This window comes from Triticum aestivum, chromosome 6D (genome assembly GCF_018294505.1).
Source record: "Triticum aestivum cultivar Chinese Spring chromosome 6D, IWGSC CS RefSeq v2.1, whole genome shotgun sequence".
In the NCBI taxonomy this organism is placed as follows: domain Eukaryota; kingdom Viridiplantae; phylum Streptophyta; class Magnoliopsida; order Poales; family Poaceae; genus Triticum; species Triticum aestivum.
The window spans coordinates 227,994,979-228,019,157 of NC_057811.1; the positions used below are offsets into that span (position 1 = coordinate 227,994,979).

The 24,179-nt window shown below is 46.3% G+C and overlaps 1 protein-coding gene across 1 annotated transcript; it reads left to right on the forward strand.

Moving 5' to 3' along the window:
• The first annotated feature begins 1,298 nt into the window (after window positions 1-1,298).
• On the forward strand, window positions 1,299-20,658 carry LOC123144519 (vacuolar protein sorting-associated protein 29). The gene is made up of 3 exons (XM_044563706.1): window positions 1,299-1,672; window positions 7,072-7,209; window positions 19,754-20,658. The coding sequence occupies exons 1-3, from the start codon at window positions 1,541-1,543 to the stop codon at window positions 20,048-20,050; spliced, it is 567 nt and encodes a 188-aa protein (XP_044419641.1). The 5' UTR covers window positions 1,299-1,540; the 3' UTR covers window positions 20,051-20,658.
• Window positions 20,659-24,179: the final 3,521 nt, after the last annotated feature.

Sequence of the window (24,179 nt, forward strand, 5' to 3'; positions counted from 1 at the left end):
TAAAGATGGCATGTAGCCCATCCGGCCCCGGGGCCTTAAGATCACCAATACTATCAGTGACATTTTTAACCTCCACCGATGAATAAGGATTAAGCAGCATCTCATTCATTTGGACAATAACCTTTTCTTTCACTTTTGCAAGGAAATTAGGATCTCTCCCATACACCTCAGGTGAAGAGATTATTGAAATAAGAATGAATGAGAGGATTAATCGCACTTGTACCATCCAGCCGTTGGCCCATGTCATTTTTTAGACGGGAAATTCTGTTACGTTTTCCGGCGGATGCAAAACTTCCCGTGTTGCGATCCCCAAACTTAAGCCAACTCATCCTTAATCTTTGTATAAAGGAAGTGTGGTACATCCATCGTAGAGCATTGGATGCATAACAATTTTGAAGGGGGCACCTCTGTTCCGAGTAAGAGCAACTCTAGCAGACCTCGCATTCCGCCCCGGCCCGCAAAATAACCGCCAAATTGCGGGTGGGGCAGGAAAACCTGCCCGATCAGACCCCGCATCCCGTCCTGGCCCGCAAATATTTTTGCGGGGCGCGACAAATCTTCTCCCCCAACCTCTATCTTTACGGGTTGGGAGGTCGACCCGAGCGTTTTGCGGGCCACGGGATGCAGGATCTGCTAGAGTTGCTCTAACACCTCCACGTTAGCGAAACACATAAGGTGGATTTGAAAAGACATACTCTACATAGGGTAGATTAGGGATGGCAACGGGTCCCCATACCCGCCAAAACCATGGGGATTTCATCTATTAGGGGGTGGGAATGGACGAAAAACATCCCCATGGGGATATTTACCAAACTAATTTATTTCCCATAGGGTACAATGGGATGGGACGATATCCTATTCCCCAGACCGAATACCCATCGGGAAGCCGGTTAGTAACTGTGACACTGCGGTCAACCTTAAAATATTCACAAACAAACTTGCGAAGACAGAAAAAATTTCTAAAAAAACCTTAAACCTATCTCACATGCTCACCTCAGCTGCCACCATGACCAAGAAGTCAGTATGACCTAGATATGCATTAGCAGGACAAGGACAACACCATTTATGTATGTTGATTATAGGGTGTCATATTATGTATATGAGTATTTGTTTATGGGGATGTGGACCCTAATGGGCCCCCGTTCCCCAGTAGGGAATGAGTATGGGGAAATTTCATCCCCAGTCATGTAAACGGCGATGGGGATGGGATGATAGGGAGTAGATGGGGATGGAGATGTTATAGGTACTCCCCATTGCCATCCCTAGGGTAGATGGACGCGTAATTTAGTTTGAGGACCTTCAGTTGTTTTGTTTTCGAGGGGAAGACCTTCAGGCTGGACGCTTTGCCGCTTTGCCGGTTTGGAAGTTTGATGAGGACGGAAGTGAGTTGTCCCAACAAGTTTGAGGGGTATCGATCGTGCTAGGGATTTGAGTGGAAGATTTGATCATCGCGTTCCAGGAGAGCAGAGCGGGCTGAGCGATTCGGATCGCTCTCCACCTTCCGCCGCCGTCCCCCTTCCTCCCCCCGATCCCCAATCCAATGGTGCTGGTCCTAGCGCTGGGGGATCTGCACATCCCGCACCGTGCGCCCGACCTGCCCGCCAAGTTCAAGTCCATGCTCGTCCCGGGCAAGATCCAGCACATCATCTGCACCGGGAACCTCTGCATCAAGGTCAGTCTCCTTTTATCCCCGTGATACATGCTCGATGCCGCGTGCGCGTGATTGCTGCTGGATCGCGGTGTCTCTGGTCTGTCAAATCTGGTTGACCGACTAGTTCGTGAAGCCATGCTTATTGGTTGTTAGACAAATTTTGTTCCTTGTTCAGTTATTATTGGGTGTCGCCGTGTTGATTTTCGGACCAACGGCACCCGTCCTGGGCATGTGGACTGATTATCGATTGGCATAAGCTTGCTTGTCTGTATGATGCGGTTTTGCAGTAGACGTGTGGGGGATTTGAGCTTCGGAGGGAGTAGGCATGAGACAATAGTTTCCTCTTTTGGTTCGTTATCTACGCAGTTTTTTTTCATTCTGTATAAATATCACGCCTATCTCTCAGAACTATGCAGGTGGTGGTAGAAATTTGTATGATCATCATGTATCTTCCGATTCTGAAAAGTACCACGCTTACTCACAGAACGATGCATGTGCTTATATAAGTTCTTACTTTTCAAGTCATGTAAACTGCAGGCTATATTATGCCCTGGACTGGTATTAAGAAACGCAAGCAATAAACGTAAAACAGAAAAGGGAGGGTTCTTCTCCACAGTCCTATCTTCCCTTAACATCACGGCAGACAAATGCAACCTTCGCTGCCCCCGACCTCCCACCTCCCACCAGCCACCACTATCCCCTCAGGAACTTAGGCCATGACATAATCTCTAAATTTAAATACAAGAAATCATATTAGAAAAGCTACAAAATTGTTTTCTTTCTCTGCAGTAGACTAGTAGTTCGGTGGTCATGTTTTCTTTGATCAAAACATACATGGTATCTAAAGGGTACTGCTTACTTTTTCTATTGGAGCAGCTATAATAAATTTTAGTTCCACCAATCCTGAATGTACCTTTGGCTCCAAATAATTAACTGAAATATTATTAAATCATCGTTTCTCTTTGTTCTTATTGCTCAATTATCATTAGTTTATTTATTGTCTGATTGCTTAGAGTAACTTATTTTACAAAAAAAGTATCTAAACTTATTCCCACCATGCCCAGTTTATGAAATTTTCCCGAAACTTATTGAAAGGGTAATCACAATCTCTGTTCCTTTGAAAATATGGATCAGAAAGAAGAAAGATAACATTAGTGCCAACCTAGTCTTTGAATGAGCCTGCGTGAAGATTTTTTTTACCAACCTGCTGACAATAGTACATCTATCTCATGGAGTTTTATTATCGTTTTGCAAATTTTAATTCTCTGATGATTTTTTCTGATTGAATGATTGTTGCGCTTCACATTTTTTGTGATGGTCCATTAACATCAAGTTTTATCTACTTGCACCTATTTTTGTGAGCTGAAACGGTTTCCAGTTTTTTCCCAATGAACACTTAAGGTATAGTACACCATGTATAGGTTTTAACCAATTTTATCATCATCTTATTTTTCATACCATATGCTTTCTACATGTCAATCCCAAACACATCAATTTCAAAAGTTGTATGGTATTGTTTATGTTAGTCTTGTTGCACTGTCGATGCTATATTGACCTGTAAACTGAAATGAACCAACACATTTGTCATGATGGATTGCATCCTGAGGCTATCTTGTGATTCAGACACTAATATTTTGGCTTGCTAAAAACACTAGAGTGCCACTAGAATGCCTTAATGGAACCTAGGTGTTTGGTAAGCATGTGATGCTATATCTTAATGCCTTATTAATTCATGATGAAGCAACAGGAATTTGGGCGGTTGCGTGTCAAACTAATTGAAAGCCATGGGAAAACGTAACAAAGAGAAGTCGATGTATTATTCTATAGGATTATGGATGTGAACCTGTGAAGTGTTGGGTCATGATGCTCAACATCGCAGACTGTTTGTTGCTTTTCAACTATTTTGTATGACTAGTAAGCATGCACGTGCAACGCACGACTGATCAGCATGTTATTTTATATCCTAACTGAGCTTCTTGGCACCAGCGTTTTCAAGCATGGAGCGACATTTAGTTTCCCTAGCCGCATCTGATATCACGGAGGATGGACACCACAAAAATCGAACCAAGAAAAGCAAGATAAAAAGAAGTCTTACAAGGATACAAACCCAAACTTCACAAGATAGCGAAGGCAGCCGGAGGTGAGGTGTAAGGTGGATGTGCTTCTTCGGCCGCCTTCAATAACCCAGTCGCACTCATTTGCTAGATACACTTAGCTGCACTGGATGATACAAATACATGGACTAAAGGAGCTAGTCCAATTAATTGGGACAAACCCAAGCAGATATTACCGAGTTATATCCAGACGCTGGGCAATGATGCTTATTGTTGATCTTTTATATGATGAAAGCACATGTTTCCTCAAAAAAAAAAAAGATGAATGGACAACTTCCATTTATCATAATGGCTGTTCAGATTAGCAACTCCAAAGCCTTTACAAATCCTCATAGTGCTCAGCTCCACTAAAATAAGTTGATGCATGAGAAATAACATTGACTATTTCTTTATGGAAACAGCTAACCAACAAAAAAAATGTTTTGAAGATAACCATGTTCACAACATGATGCTCCTTCCCTCCGAGAGCCGCCACCAAGAAAGCAAATTAATTTTTTATACAAAGCTTGTTAATGCCCCATTAGACGCCAATACTATATCAGGTTGAGAACTGCTATACCTTCTGTCTTCAACAAGTCAAAAACTTCTTCCTTGTTGCACATACCCAACAGCAGTAGCAATAATCAACCCGCCATACTTTCAACAATCACACCCGACCCTCAACTTTGCTTGTTGGATCAAAGGAGCCCTCAATATTTTACCAGTAAAATGAAGACGGTTTATTATCTCTATAAGCTAGACATTAATCTATATTTTGGGGGAAACACGTTATGTGCTCTTTATCATTTTACAAGTGTAAAAATTACATTCAAAGTGAATGCAGCCCCAAATGAAAATGAGAGGCACTTGGCACACCAGAAGAGTGGTGTATGTTTCACCAGAAGCATGATCTGCACAGTTTGCACGCCATGGCACAAACAAGTTAGACACATAAATCCAAGATGTAACCCGCAAGCAAACAATGAATTCGTTATCCAGTACATATGTCAAGAGACACTATCTGCTAGGAATTTCCTGTGGAAAATGCGAAGACCGTCACTTTTACTTCATTACAAAGCTAATATTTGTTCCAAGGATAACAATAACTGAAATGCGATATCAGTACTACATGCCTACTATTTGTGGTTGGTAGAAAAAAGCACAGCTACATACTCCATTTAGGCTTCATTGTTTCTCCTCTCCTCCATGCTATATAATATGGAGTCGGAAGGCAGGAGCAAGAACTGCAAGAAAACTTGTACCTGACCTGGAAGATATTTGCCCGTTTGGTGAGAACTCAATTTTCACTGAATCCAATTCTTCAAAATCTTGCACTGATGCCTCTTGAAAAAGGCTTGATGATGCAGCACGTACAAAGCATAATTTCTAAAATGAAGTACGATAATGGAGCGCAAGTACTGGAATTGCAACAGCATGCACGCCACAAAGTATTCAGGCATTATTGCAGTGCATAAAAGGATATTAAATTGGAAAATGCAATTCAGAATAGTACATTAGTGTAACTTACTGCATGAGAGAAAAAAACAACTTGGATTTGTCAAAAGTACAGAGAATGAATAGGCAAGAGCAGTGTGGAAAGACTCACCTGTTTGCTCATAGCTTATGATGGTATGGGCATTAGTTAAAATGACAATCTAAATATTTCGATAGCTGTGAAAGAGGAGGTACACAATACATTAAGATGCGGTGAACGAGCTGATACCTGCGTTTCAAGAAACGGTAATAGTCTTGGGCTGCTGCACCCTTTATTGATCGTCCCCAAGAGAACAAGATAATACAAAAATCACAGTAGAGATATACGTTGGTCTCTGCCTAAGCATGCTAGGCATGATGTATGCATCATATTTCATATATGCAAGTGGAAAACAGTGGAAAACACCCACGTACATCTTCAACAAAAAGATGCTGACTAGATAGAATGTTTTGCATGGCAAATCCAATACGTAAACTGCAAGCAAACAATGAAATGAGTTTGGTGATAATATCAAATTTCTATCCAGTCACCAAAATGCACAAAGAAAATCAAACGCTTCTGGCCAACTGTCATCGTTCAACTGAGTCTCGTACTGCGTGGGTGCTCGCCTAGGAAAGAAGATTAACAGCGAGAAAGGACCGAAGGTGCAGATATGTCACTGTGAGAGAGAAAAAAATATAGTACTCCCTCTGTAAACTAATATAAGAGCATTTAGAACACTAAAGTAGTGATCTAAACACTCTTATATTAGTTTACAGAGGGAGTATTAGAGAGAGACAGAAAATGTACCTACAGGTTGCATTCGTATTCGACTGGTTTTGGGGTGGATCTATTGGTCCGCGTGTTCCAGAACATGGATGGTCGCACCGTCCCTTCTCCATTGGATGCAGATCACCAGGCACCAGCACCAGCAGACGATTGACGATGGAGGCTGCCCGCCGGCATTGGCGTAATTCCAGCACATCTTGGTCCTTGGCAGCATACCAACAGGCGCGGCGGCGAGGGGAGGACTGCAGGGGGAGGAGCACCTACCCAAGAACAGCAGGAACGAAACGGCAGAATCGACGGCCAACGACATCGATACATCGGTGGCGAACCGTGACCTAAGGATACGGCGAGCAAGGGCGGAGAAAGGTAGACTTGGAAGCTTGGAGGCCAGAGAGTCGTGCGGGGAGGAGATGTAGCGGGCGGAGCAGCACACGGGACGGCGGCAGTGAAACCCTATCGCTGGTGCATGCCCCACGCATTCCTCATCTCTTCTCTCCAGCTAATCCTCCCTTCTTTTGCGTGGTAACAAATCCTCCCTTTTAATTCGCCATTAATACCTGATCAGGCCGAACCAATCCATGTGAACGCCATATTGCTGAATCGTGGGCTATGCGGCTGCATGCAGGCCACTAATCACGGGAATCAATTTATTTTTTGGTCACGCAGCGAAACATTCCGTTCGCTCGCTCGATACATGGCAGAGTTTTCGTCCGCTCTGGTAAACTGCTAATCGTACACAGGTGAGGGTTCATTTTTATGTGGACGGTTAGATCTAATTAGATGGGCTGGATTGTGAGGTGGTATTTTATCTTGATTGTCCTGTATACATGTTTTCGGTGCGCTTAGGGAAGAATATATTTGCTCGTTTAATAGTAGTAGAGATGACTGGCTAACCATCTTTGTGAAGAAATAGTTGACTTTGTACCATTTCATGTAGTGATTTTTGTTTCCTTGTGGCTGGGTATTGCACCTATTAATAGGGTGTTAATAATGTTTTCTTGTATGGACTGTAATTTTTTGTTTTGATAAAATATTAACTCATAAATTTCTCAACATTCTTCTAGGAAGTTCACGACTACCTTAAAAGCCTCTGTCCTGATCTCCACATTACCAGAGGTGAATATGATGAGGATGCTCGCTACCCAGAGACAAAAACAGTTACTATTGGTCAGTTCAAGCTAGGGCTATGCCATGGCCATCAGGTTCGCTCTAAATTGATAATTTTGTTTTGCTCTTTTAGTTTCTGTCATGCTCATTGTTGGAGAAAAATTATTCATGGCCTTTTTTGGTTGTTGAAAGTCAACAGTTAATACCTTGAATTGGAGTTCTTGTTGTTGACAAATTATAAACACTTTTTTTTATGCCGTACACCTCAGAAACATGGTTGAGTTTTTATCACTAGCATGTTTGTCATTTTCTCTTGTTGGCATGGTCTGTTGCTGTAATAATTGTTAGGTGATGTTTTGTTCAAGAGCTGTAGTGTTAGTTTAATTGTAGAAGGATTACAGGGAGGTGGGTAATGCATGGTTGACGCAGTGGTTCAATCAGGGAAATGGTTTTAGATCCCATGTGTTCTGTTGAGGAAGTGGTATAATAAGAGTTACCGGAATCACATACCAATGTAGTGCGATTCTGGTGGGATATTGCTGAACCAATAGCTTCTTAGTGTATTGTAGTGTGGGCATTTTTATGGGATTAATAAATAGTTAATTTAATATGAGTTCACGTATCAGAAAAATAAATGCTAAACGCAATTTGCTTTTCTTCTGCCCTATGTTTTCAAGGCGTCCAGGCGCTTTAAGGCGCTGGGGGGGCGCCTCAACGCCTAGGCGCTCAAAGCGCGAGGGGAGGCGACGCCTTAGACACTTATTATTAGGCGCTAGGGGTACTAATATGGCAGCCATGAGTGGACATGTAACTGATTCATACCTTGAATTTCCTGGTTGTTGAGCCCACATAGCATCCATTCCTCCCATCTTGTTTCCCATTTCTGCCTTCCACAATAGAAATCTGCATAAAGATGAACATATATCATATATGGTTAAAACTAGACTTAATTAATAGATCACCATTGGTAAAAAAACAGAGAGTAAATGACAGAACAAGTGCAAAACAAGATGACAAACATGAGTGCATTACATATTACATAAACTAGGTCCACAACACAATAAATTAGGTTCACAAGTTCACAACATAAAATTAGGTTCCAAACAGGCAAACACATGATCATAAGCAAGGCTGGCCACACTCAATTCTCAATAGCCATCATCGAACTCATCCATGATAGTATTTCTGTTGTCTTCGCCATCTTGGTCAGCACTAGTTGGATCTTCATCATCATCGGTCACATCAACATCATCTTGAAGAAAGTCTGAATCATCATCCTCTCCATTGGGGATACTTGATTGTTGTTCTTGGTCATCCTCTTCGTCATCTTCATGAAGAAATGTTGGTGACGGAGCAGCCCTTTTGCGCTGCCTTTGGTACTGGACATTAACATTTGAGGCCCCCCTTGCCATGGTGCTAGCTCTAGGAAAGTTGCGACCTTGCAGCGACGAACTTGCACCAACAGCCTCATCAACAAGCTCCCATGAAATGTCATCGGGACACCCTCGAGCACCTTGGGGTGGAGGTATTGTTGGGTCAACCCACTCATTGCCCCAATCAAAATCCTCAATGACTAGAGGGTCATAGCTATTGCCACCCATCTTCTCACGCCTCTTTTGAAACCTATCCAAGTTCTTCCGGTTGTATGAAACAAAGACATTGTCATTCAAGAGTCGGTGTTGTAACCGGTTCCTTTTCTTGGTATGGATCTACAAATAGCAAATAGAGTGAATAAATAACTTGCTGAGATTACTTGCTGAAAGCCTGAAACTAACTTTCTCTTGATGAAATAAAGACAAAGAAGTTACTCACATGTTCAAATGCGCTCCAATTCCTCTCACAACCGGAAGATGAAGCACAAAGACTAACAGTACGCTTTGCAAACCTTTGTAGCTCAACTGCCCGACCACCATATGAACGCCACCAATCAACTAAAATGGTAAAATAAACACACACGTGCATTAGGAGTTTGTACTTTGTACAGAAAATAACATGCTGAAATTAACTTGCTTGTTGCTGAAATTAACTTTAGTTCACTTACGAGGTTTTTTTTCGACCATGTTATCGATTGCCATCTGATTAGCAAAGGGTCCTCTCTTGTCCTCATAGTCAACGGCTTGTGCATCAATCTTGTTGCGAGTATTGACATCAAGTATTGTTCGTGCAAGGACATCATTAAAACAACTTCTTAGCTCACCAATTAGGGCATCATCACCACTCTCAACAATAGAGAAGTATTTTCCAGGGTTCAAAAACAAAGCAGCCCCATACAATGGATGATCCATTTGATTCTCCCAACGTTTGTCAACAATGTCAATGACCTTCTTGAGCAAAGCTTGCTTGTTTTGGTGGGGAAAACCTTGATTGATCTTCTCCTTTGTAAACCTCATTAGTGCTGTCATTTCTGGCATGGCAGGAATCTCATCACCATCCGCTACCCTAAGCACTCGAAGTAGTGGACCTGAAGCTCTAAGGCAGTCCTCAATTGCATGCCACCAATCTGCTGAAAGCACAATGTCTTGCACATTCAAACCGGCTGCAGTTTTGGCCAATTTGTTTCCAACCCATGCTTGACATGTAAAGAGACTCCTCAATGCTTGCTTGTGCTTGACCAAACTCTTAAGAGCAAGAATGGATGTGGCAAAGCGAGTGGCTGCGGGTCTCACAAGATCCAGCCCACCCGTTGCCTTCCTCATTAGACTAAGAATTCTGCCATGCCTATAGATGAAAGTGGTGACTCGTCTACCCCGTGCAATAGGCTTCTTAAATGCCTTTAGCTTCCCTATATCTTCCAACATTAGGTCCAAGCAATGGCATGCACATGGACTCCAATATAGTGTAGGAATCCTTTCCATTAGTATCTTGTCCGCTGCCTTGTAGTTAGCACCATTGTCGGTGACAACTTGGACAACATACTCTTTGCCGACATCCTCGATTCTCTTCTCTAGCAAATCTGCTATCATCCGAGCATCTTGGCATTCACTTGATGCATCAACCGACTCCAAGAAGTAAGTGCCCGCCGGGCTGTTTACAAGGAAGTTGATCAAGTGGCGTCCCCTTTTATAGGACCAGCCATCTGACATTAGTGTGCAGCCATATTGCTTTCATGCTACCTCGTGCGTCACCCTCAACTTTTTTGTTTCCTTGACACAATCCCTAAGCAATGGCTCCCGCAGCTCATGAGGAGAAGGAGGCTTGTAACCGAGCCATATTGACAAGAGGCTTCTATTGCAATCTGGAATTGCCTAGAGCTTGCAACATTGAAAGGAATGCCACACTCATAGAAAAACAATGCCCACTGCATACTCACATAGTGCCTCTCTTCTGGTGTTTTTGTGCTGGACTCCATGGTGCTTTGAGAGCAACCGGAGCGTCTTTCATCGACAACATCCTCAGGTTTTTACCGCAATTGACTTGGAAACAATTGACTTGGTTGCAACAGATTGAAACTTTTTGCCTGACATTTTTACCGCAAAGGCTTTCTTGTTCTTCTTGGCTGCTGTCCCTGAACTTGGTCTTGTAGCGGAGCCTTGAACTGCTGCTGCATTAGTGGAGCTTTGAACTGTCCCTGCTACATCTACCTCCACTACATCATCATCATCATCTGGCTGTCCTATGTTTCTCCTGTTCTTTTCCAAATATTCTAACATCTCCCTCCTAAGCTGTGTGGTAGCCTTTGGACAACCTGTTGCATCCCCACCGGTGCCAGCAAGATGCTCTTTGTGTCTCTTGATCCCTCCTTTAGTTATCTTGCCACAAAGGTTGCACACAACATTATTGATGTTGCCAGGTTTCAACCAATACCCATAATTCCAGCCTGGATCATTTGACCTCCGTGGCCTGCGTTCTGGATCTTTCATTGGATCATAAGCATCACCACCCCCATCAGCTCCTGCATCTGCCATTGTGGGACTGCAAAGTGCAAAGTGCAAACAATTAACAATATAATAGAGGGCAGAGCCGCAGAGGACAAACAACTACTATTCTAATAATAAGCTAGTATAAAGAAGACCCACTAACCTACTATTCTAATCAGCTAACAAGGACAATCAGCAACTATTTTAATCACAACTTGCAGCTAACACTACTATAATAGAGGGCAGTGGGCAGAGGGCAGAGGCACAAGCAGCACATCTACACATGCATATACTAAACAGAGGGTTTAGAGGCAAGGCAGTGAGGCACAAGCAGCAGCACCATCAGAAAACATGGGCAGGTGAGGGGAAAAGAGAGGCAGAGAGGAGCCGTACCTTGGGAGAGGGCTGCCGTCGGCGGAGGAGCTTGGCCGGAGAGGGGGAGGGCCGGCGGAGATGGATCTTGGCCGGAGAGGGGGAGGCCGGCGGAGGAGGAGCGGATCTGGGCCGGCGGCATGAGAGGAGAGAGCTCCTCTCTCTTTTCCCCTCGATTTGGAGTCACGGGTGTGTTCCCCTCTCTCCTGCCTCTGTTTACCCCCTCTCTCCCGCCCAATTTCTCTTCCCTCCCGCCAATTCCTCTTTCTGGCGCGCGCCAGCTGCTGGTTCCCGCTCAACCTGCCCACGCATGTCCAGGGCGTCCAAAATCAACTAAAGCGGCGCCTTATCCGCCTAGGTGACGCCTTGGACGCCTTAGATAGAAAACTAAGGCGACGACGACGCCTTGACGTCCCCGAGCGCTCTGACGCCTAAGCGTCGCCTAGGCGACGCCTTGAAAACAGAGCTTCTGCCTCTCTATTATGGCAGTATAATTTGCTCTTAGTATTTTCAGTGAGAAATGTTTACTAACTACTAGGATCAGATCCTTAACAATTAAACATACATATCTATGCCATATGATCATAGTTGTCACTTGGAAGGTCAACTGGCTTACTGTTCTCCTATCGAGTCGCACAAATTGTAACCAGAGACGATTGCTGTTACCGGGCGAATTGGTTGAGATGTTGCAATCTAGATGCCGTCGTGTGTTCAAATGATCCAGGGTTCATTGAAGGACCAAAGTTGTCCTTCAATGTTCGATGAGTGATGGACCTTATGTGGTTTAGCATTGACTTGAGTAATGGAGTGAACGAGGGTGCACACAATTTTCTTTCCACATATTTCCGCATCCAATATTTACATCCAAGCAATAGATTGATAAAAAATGTCCATGAAGCGATCTGATACTTCCTCTATAGGGATATCAAGCACGCTCAGTACATTGAACTTTCACCTTTGCAGAGTCATGCATGATGCATGATACTCCCTCCGTTCCTAAATATTTGTCTTTCTAGAGATTTCAACAAGTGACTACATACGGAGCAAAATGAGTGAATCTACACTCTAAAATATGTCTATATACATCCGTATGTGGTAGTCCATTTGAAATCTCTAAAAAGACAAATATTTAGGAACGGAAGGAGTAGTTCATTGTTGGTTTGTTGTGTCTACTTTATTCACCTGCACCATATAATGCACACCACCGACAATTTTGAGTATGCCAATGTCTCTTCTGTTCTACTAAAAGTCTTCTTCGAATGTAATTTGCCAACAACCTTTTTTTCTCCCAAGAAATCACAAAAGCCTTGTTTCATTGCATTGTTAGAAAGGAGAGTCTGTACAAGCCCAAAGATGGGCAACACCTAGAGAATACTACCCGACGGTCATAGTTGCTAGGCAAGGTAAATGCCGGAAGCAAAGCCGCCAGACCCCTCGCACTTGTCGGTGGCCATTGCCTGGCCTCTGTTTTGAATGTGTCAAGCAGGTGTGTCAAGTTGAGCCACACCTTGTCGAAGATGATCGCGTTTTGACCAAGGTCCGAAACACCCAAGTGGTTTGTCAAGTCTTTCGGGTCTTCTTTTGCATGCCCAGGACTACTGCAAAGGCATGGTGGCCAGGACCAACTTGACCAAGGTGAGGCGCCCCGCCTTTGCATCATGGATGCCCAGGCGGTTTGCGATCATGTCTTCCAAAGGTTGGAAAGCCTTACACGAGGACTTCCTGAGCCCGAGGTGGGATCCTGAGGTACTTATTCAGGAAAGGAGCTAGCTGACACTCCATCACCGATTTCTTCTCCAAGGCCTCTTAACACCTAACGGGGGACACCGAACATTTGGCAAAGTTGGTGTGCAACCCCGAAGCGTGCGCATGCAAGCTGTGGACAATGGACAACTTCACCCTATCCGTGTGGTAGAAGATGACAACATCGTCCGCGTACAGTGAGACGGACTTGTCAGGATGCGTGTTGCTAGGCGACGGTGCAATCCGAACTCTCTTATAACCTAGCAAAAAACCTGTTGAGAGTATCTATCACCAACACAAACAACATAGGGGAGAGTGGGTTCCCCTGCTACATGCCCCTATGATGCCAGACCAGAGGCCCTGGTTCACCATTGAGCATCACTCCCGTGCTTTCAGTGGACAGGAGTATGGCAATCCATTCAGGGAAGCGTTGGCCAAAGCCTACCCGCTGAAGTACCTCAAATAGAGCCCACAACACTGAGCTGAATGCATGAGCGATATCCAACTTGAGCATGGCACGCGACTCACCCATCTGGTGCACCGTGCAGATATCTTGCCGTCTGCTGAACCAACATGAAATTATCACGAATGCAACGTTTCTTGATGACCTTGCATTGGTTCTCCTCAACCAAGCCCCCCAATCTGGGAGGCAACCTGCTAGCCAACGTCTTGGTCACCACCTTGGCAAAGATGTGTATGAAGTTGATGGGGTGGTAGTCCCGAAGGGTCGATGGATCTGATGTCTTGGGCAACTGGATTAGTAGGGCTTGGTTTAGACCATGGAAACCCTGCCCACGCAACGAGTGCAACTTGGTGAAGGCTACCATGCATCATCCTTCACGGTTCCCACAACAAGATTGCAGGACCTCCGTAGTGAATCTGTCCGGCCCTGACGCCTACCCCCGCACCAGCTGACAAACCACCTCCTAAGCTTCCTCGTTAATGGGGTCGTCAAGGCTGGCCAAGTTCTCCAAGCATGACCCTGGTAATTCTAGGTTCAGCGAGAACTCGCAGCCCTCATCTGTGCCAAGAAGCATGTTGAAGTGATCGAAGTTAGCCTTGGCCATAGTCGCGTGGTCAGAAACCACCGCTTCGTCGGCTACAAGGCTGTGGATCACTTGCTTTTGCTTTTTGTAGGAGGTTGGTGTCACCCTCAGCCAACCAGGCAATCTTCCAACGTTGCCTAGCCATGGTGCGAAGCGAGTCCTAGGTAGGCGTGCTTCAGCCTAGCACGCAACTGGCGCTCAAGCTCTGAGAGCTGCCTCAACTCCATGGTAACATCAAAGCGGAAGATGAGCTCCCTGACCAGCACAAGTGGTAGTTTGACACTACACATCTACTTGTCGTTCCAACTCCTCAATTGATGAGTTTTGTTCTTGAGCCGCATGACGAGGCGTCAAAACTGGTCGGGCTCATTGATCGCGGCCGCCCAACCCTCAACAACCGTCTTGTTGAATCCCCACAACTCTCGAACTAGAAACGTCCTCTACAGGGAGGCCATGGTGTGCAATCCAGAAGGGGTAGTGGTCGGAGATAAAGGTGGAGAGACAGCGAGGCGAACAATTTGGGTGGAGCTCCTCCTAGCTCATCGTGCTCGAGCTTGACCAACACGGGAGCGCCACACTCGTTAGACCACGTGTAGCGTTGACCATGAAGGTACAACTCTTTGAGCTCGCAATCATTTAGGTAGCAGCGCCCCTTGTGCGGCGGTGGAGGTTGTTATTGCTCTTGTCCTCGTCGTGGTGGGTCATATTGAAGTCACTTCAAAGTAAAGGGCCCGGATGTATAGCTCTCACCTCTCGCATTTTGTCGAGGAAGACAATCTTGTCCGCGTGCGCTTGTGGTCCTTGAGACGCAAGTCAACCACCAATAATCCACTACGGCGCGAGACACAAGAGCTGTAAGAGCAACTCCAACGCGCCGACCCAAACGGACAAAAAGTGGACCGGCCCAAACGGACGCGCGCTTTGTCCGTTTGGGTCGGCCAGGCGGACGTGCGCGTCCGCTTTTTGATTTGGGTCGGCTGGTGTGCCCAACGGAAGGCATACCCAATTTTGCCCATGTGGCCGAAATAAATTTAATAAAATACTATAATTAAACATAAATGGCCAGTCAACTGCCGACCAAAGTCCTCTTAAACACTACTAGCACACATGCTCGTGCGTTGCCATGGGACAAAAGTAAGTTGTCCATATCCTTGTGTAGGTGATGAGTGCCAATGGGTTGAGTGAGGCGAGATTCCAGCCTTCGGCACAAGATTTGTCAGATATCCTAGGGTGTCATTTGCACATGTTTCCCCGATTGGCGAGCATGACGACAATGCCAATGATCTAGGAGGACAGTCCGACCTGGAAATCACGAGCTCCTCATCACCCAAAACACATCCCGGTGTACCTTCTATTCAAGGTGGCTCGTCGGATCATAGTTGTCAGCTCTCAATCTAGAGCAAGGACACCATGGTGAGCTCGCCACACACTTGGAGCGGCTCCACCCTTCACATTCATTGGTCAATGTCATTGTCGATTGGGGGAAATCCATGAGAACTCGGCCATCTCATTTCCTCTTTCATCGCATCCCACATAAACCACAACTTCAAAATTGTAGTATTGTGGAGATTTTAAAACTCAGTAGTGGTATAGACATGGTACCACAAAAATATTATAGAAGAAGCTTTTATGCAGCTATGACAACATGACAGTAAGGTGGTCACTTCATAATTAAAGTGCCCAACTAACGAAAGTTTTTTCACAACCAAAAGCACCGGCAATAGCACATGTTCCTCCAAAACTAAGGGGAACAATGCATCAAGCACACGCTGGAACCATTTCAAAACAGGCAAGACTGTAATTTAATGACGCTGGAACCATTTCAAAACAGGTAAGACTAATTTAATGACGTCGAACGGAAATGAAAAACCAACACCTGAGGATGGTTGCTTATGTAAGAACAGAAACAATGACAAACAAAAGAATAAACCATTTTCATAAATTTCCTAATACATGCAGATGAATAAAAGTTGGAAGGCCCAAACGGCATGCGTCAGGTGCAAAGGAAAAATAACCCACAAATACACATGCATCCTAGATGAAAGTGAATGCTGCAGCCAAAACCATCAACCAGATAAAGGAATAATCATAATATGCTTTATGGAATAATCTGGAGCCTGGACATGTTTATCATTGATCCAGACTAATCTCAAATGTGAATTTTTAGTTTATAAATACATGGTTGAATGACCACAGCAGTTTTTTGACAGGAGGCAGTTTAGTGAAATATAATTGTTTATCTGCAGAGAAAGCTCGTCTGCTCATGCATTGAATGTATAAAGGCAAGTTTTCTTTTTTGGTGTGTGAGGAACTATGAACCGGTAAGTAGTTTGTGCATTCCATATGCTCGTCTAGCTGATAAGGAATTCCCTGTAGTCATTTTGCTACAGTAGACATGCAATGTAAAACCCCATGATTGTCAGCCGGGTTTGAAAGCTGTATGGCAGTCAATCTAACAGAATCTAAATGCAACTTGATTTGGCAGCTTAAAACCTCATTAAGTTCACTTACATGTATGTGGTGAACTTGCCATATAAAATTCTAAAGAAAAATTTGACCTTGTAAATCTCTAATACTTACATGTATGTGGTGAAAGTCAGACCTCGTAAGAACCAAGCACAAAACTGGTAAGCAGATACAGAGGTTGCTGCATATTTTTTCATAAATGATGGTCACACCAACTTACTTATATGGGATAGACATCTGAATATAGAGGCTCCGGTGGTGACTGGTGACACACTTAATAGCACGGGACATTTAGTATCGACTAAGCTAGCTCTGAAGACGGCATTAAACTAAACAGCATACATGGTTGCTATGGTTGAACATGACAGAGAAAAAGGTGAGGGGATCAGGTTCTTGTTCTCACCATTGACCATTCATGGTAGCACTTGATGCACATATCATGGCTGAAGTTGGGCAGCACAACCCCTGCTGTTTTCTAACTCCACGCAGACTTCCCACTCCTTGTCTATGTCAGCGTCAATCTCGGAGACCGACCTCTTGCTCGCCACTAACTCCGAGCAAACTGCCCTCTGCTTGTCGCACCCCTTCGTTGCAGTCGCATGAGGGAAAAAAATGTCACAGCTATTGACAGACAATGGGCGCCAGTATCATAGGTCCAATCTCCAAACTGCAACATAAAGCTGCACAATTACCACAAGAACACAAGTGCAGTGACCACAATATGCCACCAATTCTTGAATCAAACCCCACAAACGCAAAGACTGAGCCTTGTAGCTGAGGATCCGAGGAGGTGGAGCGCCGGTGAGATTGCAGACCGTTCACTGAGCGGAGGAAGAGGAAGAAGTTTGCGTCGGGGCTGTAGGACATCGGCATCTGCAGATACGCCCGTCATAGTCCCTCGAGCAGTCGGAGACGCGACGTTAACAACGCTGGCATGCTGGATGTCGGCCTTGAGCACCTTGAGAGATTCCCTGGACGACCTCCGTGTAGCGGAGGGCACCACCACCATCTCTTCCGCTCTCTTCCTCCGCAGCCACGGCAAACTGCACTGCACTCACGGCCACCATCCGAGCTGATTCTGCGCGCACGGCCCAGTTGGCGGACGACTGTAGGGGGTCAACGCGGGTGAGCATCTTCTCCCGAGACGAACTCGAGGTGGCCATGGCCGAGCTTGCGCGTCGCGAGGCAACGACAGGTGGTGGCGGCAGCTCCTCCGTGTGGACGCGGCCGTCGGCGGCCAGATGGAGGCGGCCTCCCTCCTCCCGCGTGAGCACGGCGGCCGCCTTGTCGTCCTCCTCGCGTCTGCAACCATCTCCGCCGCCGGGCACGTGGGGAGCCGATGGCGACGGGGAACCTCAGCAGCGGGAATTGACCTGGCAGGGAGCGGGGGAGGGCAGGGGGAGGTGCTTTATTAGTAGGTATAGAATTAAACATTAAAAAAACATAAGCGCCCGCACGCTGCCCTAGTCGTCCGCCTTGTCCTTGCCCTTGCCATTGTCGTCGCCGCCGGTGAGGTCGATGAAGATGGGAGGTGGCCCAGCCCACTCGAACGCTACTTGATAGGCCGCCAGGGCAGCCTCCTGCGGCGTCTGCTGCGGCGGCGGCATTGCAGCGAGGCGGGTGCGCTCTTCCTCCTTCTCGCGCTCCTTCTGCATGCGCCGCTCACCGTCGGCGCTCTTCTCCGTCAGCGCACGTTGCCTCCAATGTTCGAGGTACGCGGCCTCCTGTGCCGGTATCGCGCCGAGCCAAACGGAGGGGTGGGGGTGGGGGCTGGCCCACTCGCGCAGCTGTTCGGTCCAGACGTAGCGGTCAGTCAACTTGGCCTTAGGGGGGGGAGGGGAGGGGGTGAGTCTTGGTGGCGACGGCGGCACCACGCAGTCGTCTGTCGCAGAGAGGGGCGAGGGCCCCCGCCAGCCTCGCATGGTAGTCCACCTCTGCCTTGCGCTGCTCCTCCTTGATGGAGGTCTGCATGGCCGCCGCCAGCGCCGCCTGGCAGGTAGCCTCCTCCTCCTCCGGCTTGACGATTGGGGGAGGCGCGGGTTGGTGTGGTGGTGCTGCACGCCATGGCGCCGTTGCACCTCGTGCTCGAGGGCAAACCAGACCTCCCAATGGGGAGAGTCCGACGCGTACTCCAGCATCCGTCGCTGCTCCGGCGTGAGTAGCTCCCGGCGCATGTGCACCGGAATCCGCTGCGGACCCAGATGCCAGTAGTGCGGTAGCGTCACGTCCAGGTATGGCAGCGGCTGCCTGAACTCCTAGTGCCACCGCGTTTGGTGCACCGGAATGTGCCGCTGGAGGAGGAAGCGCGGGGGGTGAGCTTCCCCTTCTTGTTGGAGCCGCCGAAGAAGCCCATGGCTAGGGTTTGCTTTGTCGCCGGCGAGGGAGCACGCGGCTAGATGTGGACGGGCAGCCGAAGTGGAAGTGCACGAGCCCCCCCCCCCCCACGCGTGGATTAAAAAGGACACCCCCCATAGCTTCGAGTCGCTGACGCGTGGGCCCGCGGTAGGTGGCTGCGTTAAATACGACCGCATCTGCCGACATGTGGGGCCGCGACGCACACCGAGGGGACGTGCGGCGCGTCTGCTTCGTGTCCGCGCCGACCCATTTTAGAAATGGGTCGGCGCAGACACGAAGCGGACGCATTTTGGGTTTGGGTCGGTGCGTTGGTCCTGCATTTTTGTCCGCGGCGACCCAAACGGACATTGGTGGACGAAATGGATCGCCCGGTTGGAGTTGCTCTAATGCAATTGCTCAACCAACCGCGTGACTTGTCCGAGCCACCATGATGCTGCCCCTCGTTTCGACAGCCGGCAAGAAGAAATAATCATCAATCCACGCCCAAGGCTTCTATTAGCAAATTATGGACGTGGCACGGGGAGATGAGGTGGCTGCTGGAGTCAGAGTGGACGCCGGTGCCGGAGTTGCGGCCAGCGTGGGAGCGGGAGGGGAGGAGGAGGTCGCTACCTAGCAGGAGGGCTCTATCTTGGAACAAGTAGCTCTTGAATTTCGATAGACCAATGTGATATTATTCTAGTAAAATTGTCTTTCATGTTGTCGGTACCAATACTTACTTCCATCTTGGGATTGTGCGGTTTGTTAATGATTGTCACTGGAATATTTTTCTTAACCATCTCAACTCTGATGACCATCATCAGGTTGTTCCATGGGGCGACCTGGACTCCCTAGCGATGCTCCAGAGGCAGCTGGATGTGGACATCCTCGTCACCGGGCACACCCATCAGTTCAAGGCCTACAAGCACGAGGGGGGTGTCGTCATCAACCCTGGCTCAGGCACGGGCGCCCACAGCAGCATCACATATGACGTCAACCCGAGCTTTGTGCTCATGGACATCGATGGCCTCCGTGTTGTTGTCTACGTGTACGAGCTCATTGACGGCGAGGTGAAGGTTGACAAGATCGACTTCAAGAAGACCGCCACGATGCATGGCTAATGGTGCTTACGCATGACAGAAATCTGATCCTGTTTGTTCTTACCCCCCCCCCCCCCCCCCCCCCCCCACCCCCACACCACACCACCACCACCACCACCACAATTTCCCCGACCTGGAGCTCCTTTTCCTTTGTACCCTTCTGCTCGATATGAAAAACTAGAGCTGTGTTTACATATTAGTGAATGGGATATGCGTGATATGATTCCAACTCGCGCACAAACTGAAACGGTTTGTCAAGGAGGCGTCCCCCCTCATGTATCTCTCACTCAGTATGGTGACCGGCTGAATAGCAGCTGGCGCTGGCGTTTTTTTAGTGTTAATCTCAGCAGGTCGCTGGATCGATGGAAAGCCCAGTGTCTACCCTGGACGTGATGTGTGTGAACTCACCTGGTGCCGCCTAATTACTGCTTTGTTGACGTGTTTCCTTATCCATGTATGAGATTTTTGTAATAATGGTGCTCTGGGCCGGAGCAACTTAGATGGATTCTCTGCCTTTAGGTAGTCGGTTCCCTTCCCATTTGTCCTAGGTGGATTTTGAATCTTTGTAGGTGTTTGTGGTCATGTTTTTCAGGCTTCTTTCTGAATGAAGCCGGGGAGCTCTCCTTGTTAATCTTTTTTTTTTGACGGTGATGTGTGCTGAACGTGTGGGCTGAAAGAGGTTAGGCCGAACGCCCTTATGGCCACCCACTGTGCCACGTCAGTCTTTTTATCGTTTTTTTTATTTCATGCATGAATGTAAAGAGGGACAAAAAAATACGAAAATCTTTTGGGGTTTTCAGTTTTTAAAATATTTTATCTCTTCGACTGAAAATCTGTTTATACCATTAAATCCAACTGAAAATCTGTTTTCACCATTAAATTTGTCCTGGCAAGATCTTCAAAACTAGGTCTCATATTGATATGTTTTGATGATATTTTTTATGGTCAAAAGTTATCATGTCTAAAGTGCTAAAATTGTCGTGGTGTTTACACTAAAGTTGTCATGATATGTTTCAACTATTTTTTTCTAGGTTTTAAAATAAATTTTGACACGTTACAAAATTCCTAGGTTTTAAATTAAATTTTTACATGTTACAAAAAATAATGAATTTTGCCATGGTCGAAGAAGGTAAAGTGTAGACTACATTTGCACTAATCTCATAAAAGCTAAAAAGTGCAAAGATCAAACAACAAATAATTCTTTTCCATCATTTTACCATGTTGCAAATTTTTTTTGCCATGGTGTGAAAAAAAGGGAACTAAAAATTGTCATGATGAATTAGTAAAATTTGTCATGATCCATGAACTAATTTTAACATGGTTCATAATTAAACAAATCCATCATCAATTACTCAAAAAAAGCCATGTTCAAATGACTAGAAGTTGCCCTGAACCATAAACCAAAATTGGCGTGGTGAATTACTAAAAATTGCCATGATCTATGCACTAAATTTGCCATGGTTCAAACAAAAAAAAAATTGCCATGATCTATAAACTAAAATTGCAATAATGAATTACTAATAATTGCCATGTTCCATGAAGTAAATTTGTCATGGGTAATTACTAAAATTACCATGATCAATTACTAAAATCTGCCATGGTGAATTACTAAAGAATTTCCATGATCCATGAAGTAAAAATTTGCCATGGTTCATAAATAAATATTCCAACACTTGTCGCGGCTGTTAGGAATATGCAACTTGATATTACCAAGAGGCTAAAAGCCATCATATATACATGTACAGGGGAAGGTCAAAGGCCGGAATGCAAAAGACCAAAAGGCTACAATAAATATAACTCTAACACCCCCCTCAAACTCATGGTGGATCCACAACACTGAGTTTGAAGAGTAAAATCTATGTTGCGCTCTAGTCTGGGCCTTCGTGAAGAAGTTCGCCAGCTGTAACTCCGAAAGCACATACTGAAGAGCAATAACATGGTCCTGCACACCAGCGCGCACAAAGAAAGCATCAACACCAATATGCTTGGTAAGCTCATGCTGCACAGGGTCCCATGCAATACTGATAGCACCTATACTATCTGACAAGAGAGTAGTAGGTGTAGTAACAGAAACATCAAAATCCTCAAGTAACCATCGTAGCCAAGTCACCTCTAGTGTGAGAAGAGCCATAGCTCGCAACTCAGCCTCTGCACTCGAACGGGAAACAACAGTTTGTTTCTTTCTCTTCCAGGCAATGAGAGAACCACCAAGAAAGACACAATAAGCAGAAAGTGAACGACGATCCGAAGGATCACTAGCCCAGGCAGCATCCGAATAGGCCTGGAGCTGTAACGAGCTGGAACGAAGAAAGAAAAGACGGTGAGATATTGTGCCACAAAGATATCGTAGAACACGAAGAAGGTGACTATAGTGAACCGAAGTAGGAGAAGAAACAAACTGACTCAGGATATGGACAGGATAGGAGATATTCGGATGAGTCACAGCGAGATAGACAAGACTCCCAACAAGACGACGATAACGAGTCGGATCAGACAAGGGCTCACCATCAGAAGCACGAAGGTGAACATTAAGATCCATAGGAGTCTCAACAGTGCGCTCATCACTAAGAGCGGCACAAGCAAGAAGATCCTGAATATACTTTTCTTGGGAAATAAAAAGCCATCAGAGGTGGAGGAAATCTCAATCCCAAGAAAGTAGCGAAGAGGACCAAGATCAAACATAAGAAACTGCTCACTGAGACGGGCCTTGACAAAGGCGATGTACTCAGAATCGTCTCCAGTGATGATCATGTCATCAACATATAGAAGAAGAAGAGTCCTCCCACGAGTAGAAAGGTGGACAAACAACGCTGGATCATGAGCACTGGGCGAAAAACCAGCGGCAGTCACTACAGAGGCGAAGCGCTCAAACCAGACACGGGGGGCTTGCTTAAGGCCATAAAGAGAGCAACGAAGACGGCAAACCCTGCCATCGGGAACAGAATACCCGGGTGGTGGTTGCATATAAACCTCCTCACGCAACTCACCATTTAGAAAGGCATTCTTCACATCAAGCTGTGACACAGACCAATGACGAACAGAGGCCACATCGAGAAGTGTGCGGATAGTGGTCATATGGTTCACAGGAGCAAAAGTCTCATCGTAATCACGACCGTGCTCCTGCTGAAAGCCACGAGCCACAAGACGAGCTTTATAACGCTCAAGAGAACCATCAGAGCGAGTCTTTATCTTATAGACCCACTTAGAAGTGATGGGACGAACACCGGGAGGAAGAGAAACCAGATCCCATGTGTTGGTGCGCTCAAGGGCAGCAATCTCCTCTGCCATCGCAAACTGCCATTCAGGATGAACAACAACATCTCGATAAGAACTCGGCTCAAGAATGGTCGAAAGACCATAGTAAGAAGGAGAATATCGATCAGGACGTGGGCAAGGCCGAGAACGAAGACCATAAGTCGGCTGAGAGGAGGAAGACGACACACCAGAAGTAGAGGGCACATCAGTAGACTCATCCACAACACGTGGACGACGAGTATAATGGAAAGGGAATGAGGGAAGAGGTGGAATCACTGGAGGTGGAGACGGGGAATTATCGGTGATGAAGGTGGAGAAGAGGAATGTATCGGTGATGAAGGTGGAGAAGAGGAAGGTATCGGTGATGAAGGTGGGGAGTCATGAGATGATGGAGGAGAAGAAACCGTAGGAGAGGACGGGGTCGGATCTGTAACAGTGGGACGAGGTGTAGGAATACTGGGCAAGAAGGGAGGTGTATCCGGAAATGTAAGAAATGAGATGTCCTCCATGGAAAAGAACGAGGAAGATGGACGTGGGTAGAAAGGACGAGACTCATCAAATGTCACATCTCGAGAAATACGCATCCGACGACTGATAGGATCCCAACATCGATAGCCCTTATGCTCATCACCAGCGGCGTAGCTAGGCCCCAGGCTACTAGGGCTGTGGCCTGGGGCGTAGCAGCTTGCTGCTTCGTTACCTGTAGCAGCAGTAGCACTGTTCGCTACTGTAGCAACAAGCTTGGCCTGGGGCGTGCCTCTGACGTGGCTACGCCACTGCTCATCACTATATCCGAGAAATACACACACAACAGACTGAGCGGTCAGTTTGATGCGTTTACGGGGGCAAGCAAAACATAACAAACGCAACCAAACGGATGAAGTGCCGAATAATC

Bases quoted from the DNA above. Each gene is read 5' to 3' on its own strand.
- LOC123144519 (XM_044563706.1), top strand. From the start codon at position 1,541: ATGGTGCTGGTCCTAGCGCTGGGGGATCTGCACATCCCGCACCGTGCG. The intron at 1,673-7,071 runs GTCAGTCTCCTT...ACATTCTTCTAG, and splicing joins CCGGGAACCTCTGCATCAAG to GAAGTTCACGACTACCTTAA. The intron at 7,210-19,753 runs GTTCGCTCTAAA...GACCATCATCAG, and splicing joins GGCTATGCCATGGCCATCAG to GTTGTTCCATGGGGCGACCT.